This window comes from Chrysochloris asiatica, unplaced genomic scaffold (genome assembly GCF_000296735.1).
Source record: "Chrysochloris asiatica unplaced genomic scaffold, ChrAsi1.0 scaffold00348, whole genome shotgun sequence".
NCBI classification, from domain to species: Eukaryota; Metazoa; Chordata; class Mammalia; order Afrosoricida; family Chrysochloridae; genus Chrysochloris; species Chrysochloris asiatica.
The window spans coordinates 1,366,175-1,368,817 of NW_006408866.1; the positions used below are offsets into that span (position 1 = coordinate 1,366,175).

The 2,643-nt window shown below is 48.2% G+C and overlaps 1 protein-coding gene across 3 annotated transcripts in view; it reads right to left on the reverse strand.

Annotated features, from left to right (window-relative positions):
• Nucleotides 1-2,491: 2,491 nt before the first annotated feature.
• The window catches only part of GP2 (glycoprotein 2 (zymogen granule membrane)), a 16,341-nt gene continuing 16,189 nt past the window's right edge, over nucleotides 2,492-2,643 (reverse strand). For all 3 annotated transcript variants that reach the window (XM_006875960.1, XM_006875959.1, XM_006875958.1), the window contains one exon: nucleotides 2,492-2,550. In XM_006875960.1, coding sequence (XP_006876022.1) covers nucleotides 2,492-2,550 — 59 coding nt within the window. The remainder of the gene's footprint in view (nucleotides 2,551-2,643) is intronic.

The window sequence follows — 2,643 nt, forward strand, 5'->3', positions numbered from 1 at the left end:
GACTGGACCAGGTGAGACAGTAGGGAGGATCAAACTCTCCTGATGTGGTCTGGATGGATGGATACCAAGATGCTAGTCAGACTCTGTTGCTCTTAGAATTGGGAAGAGTTGTGACATCCAAGTGTCCATATTTCACCATGGAATGAGTGAATGAACAGATCAAGCTAGTTTCAGACAAATGAAGAAGACACACAAAGATGAGCTGATGTCAGAGACTTTAGGACAAATGACAGGAAGGTAGAACAACTGTGATTTCTAACAAGTTTCTAGGCGCTACTGCTAATCTCAGGGTCAGCAGTTCAAAACTACCAGCTGGTCCGTGGGAGAGAGATGAGGCTTTCTGTACAGAGTCTCTATGAGTCAGAACCAACTCCACGGCACATAATCACCACCATCACCACTGTCTCCCAGTCAGGTGGTCTCTCCTACCCTTGGACTTTGGAATACTAGGCCCTTAAAATTAGCTCCACTAGCCTTCCCACATGGAAAAGGTGAGGCATCCTGCCCTGTACAGGGTCACTGTGAGTTGAAATATGCTCCATGGAAATGGGTGGGTGAGTTGGTCTAAGTAAGGAGCCCCGAGTGGTACTCAGTGGCCAGTTATTTATTGAAGGGTTGGTGGTTCAAACCTACTCAGAGACTCCAAAACCCCCTTCCCCAAACAAAAATAAAATCTGTTGTCATCATATCAATTCTGACTCCACGTGACCCTGAAGGTCAGGATAGAACTGTGCCAAGAGTTCCCGTGGCTGTCATCTATGTGGAAATAGAGTGATACAACTTTTCGTCATGAAATGGTTGGTGGGTCTCAAAGTCTAACACATGGCGCCATCATGAGTCAGAAATGACTTGGAATACACTGAATATTGGGAAAGAGCCCTAGTGGTTCTGTGGATAAGGCATCAGGTTTCTATCTGCAAAGTCGGCAGTTCAAACCCACCAAAGGCTCCGTAGGGAAAGATGAAGCTATCTGCTCCTGTACAGATTTAAAGTCTCAGGATCGCTGTGAATTGGACTTGACTCAGTGGTAGTGGGTTTTATGTACTCTGGAGTGGGTTTCAGTTCCTCACAACCACACCGTCTTTAACAGGAATTCCATTAGAAGGTCTCTTCTCAGTACCCGGTGGTCTCACCCATTTTCTCTAAGGCCAGCTTGAGCTTGGTGAGGCCTAAGGTGAGAAGGGGAATCATTCTTTCTTCATGGCACTGATGTGGTTGGTGCTCTGTGATGGCTTAGTTACCAGAGAAGGGCTTTGTCCATTTCCCAGGCTCACTGCAGGGTCCAGACATGATTTTCAGCTAGGCATCCTTTCCTAACTCCTTAGAACAAGTACAGCCACTATTTACAGCTAAAAGGGTGCTTTGGGGTGATGGTGTCTCTGCCCCCAAAGAGAACAGTGTGCAGTTCCCAAGGATAGTTTTTGTAGTTCTAGTACATCAACGAATAAAGAAGACTGTAGAAGAATTGATGCATTTGAGTTATGGTGTTGGAGGAGAATAGTCAAAGTGCCATGGGCTGCTAGACAAACAAACAGATCTATGTTGGAAGAAGTACAGCCAGAGTGCTCCTTAGAAGCCAGGATGGCCAGACTTCGTCTCTCATACTTTGGGCATGTTATCAATCCCTGGAGAAGGACACCATGCTTGGTAAAGTGGAGGGTCGGTTATAAAGAGGAAGTCCCTCAATGAGATGGATTGGCACAGTGGCAGCAGCAATGGGCTCAAACCTAGCGATGGTTGTGAGGTTGACACAGGGCCAGGCAGTGTTTTGTTCTGTTGTTCATGAGGTCGCTGACTCGATGGCACCTAACAACCACATCACATCAAGGAGGTCTCAGAATGGCACAGATGGTCTGTGCTCAACTACAAACCTCAAGGTTGGTGGTTCAAATCCACCTAGAAACATCATGGGAAAGACCTGGTGATTTGCTTCTGTGAGATTGCAGCCAAGAAAACCCTGTAAGGAACAGTCTACTCTGCGATCTGTGGGGCTGCCAGGAGTCAGAGCTGACTTGATGGCAGCAGGTTTGCAGGGCTGGAGTGGGGCAGTAGGGGCAGGGAGGGGGGTGGGCAGCATGAAAGGGGGACAGGGTTCCCCAGAACAGTCTCCTTCAGGACATGGTGATATGGCGATTGTTGAGACCACAATGGAATAGTTGAGAGGAGGCGATGTGAAAGCAAGGGTCAGTCTGTTCAATTGCAATTCATCATCAGGAAGAGCAAGAAGTGCTCAGGACAGTGTCCTGCAGGGACATGCCTCCCCCCCACACCTCTCCCCAGGCTTACAGACACTCAAGAACCTGCTGAGGAATGAGGACTGAGGACGTCAGCCCAGGTCACCATAAGCAAAGAGGAATCTAATGGCACTGAGAAGATTAAAGAAGGGGAATGCTCATCTCTTTCCCCAGACCTAGCCTGATAAGACTGTAGACAGGATTTGGAGCCATTGTCAGATGGAGGGATAGGAGATTCAAGACCACATGTCCAGCTCTCAGAACAGCCAAGTCAGTAGGACAGGCAGAAGAAGCACTGGCCAGGTCAACAGGAACCCTGCAATGTAAGAGAGACGATGTCAAGTGTGGGCTTTGAAACCAACCATAGCTAAGTGGAGCTGGCCTGCCTTTCCCTGTAGGCACAGGAGCG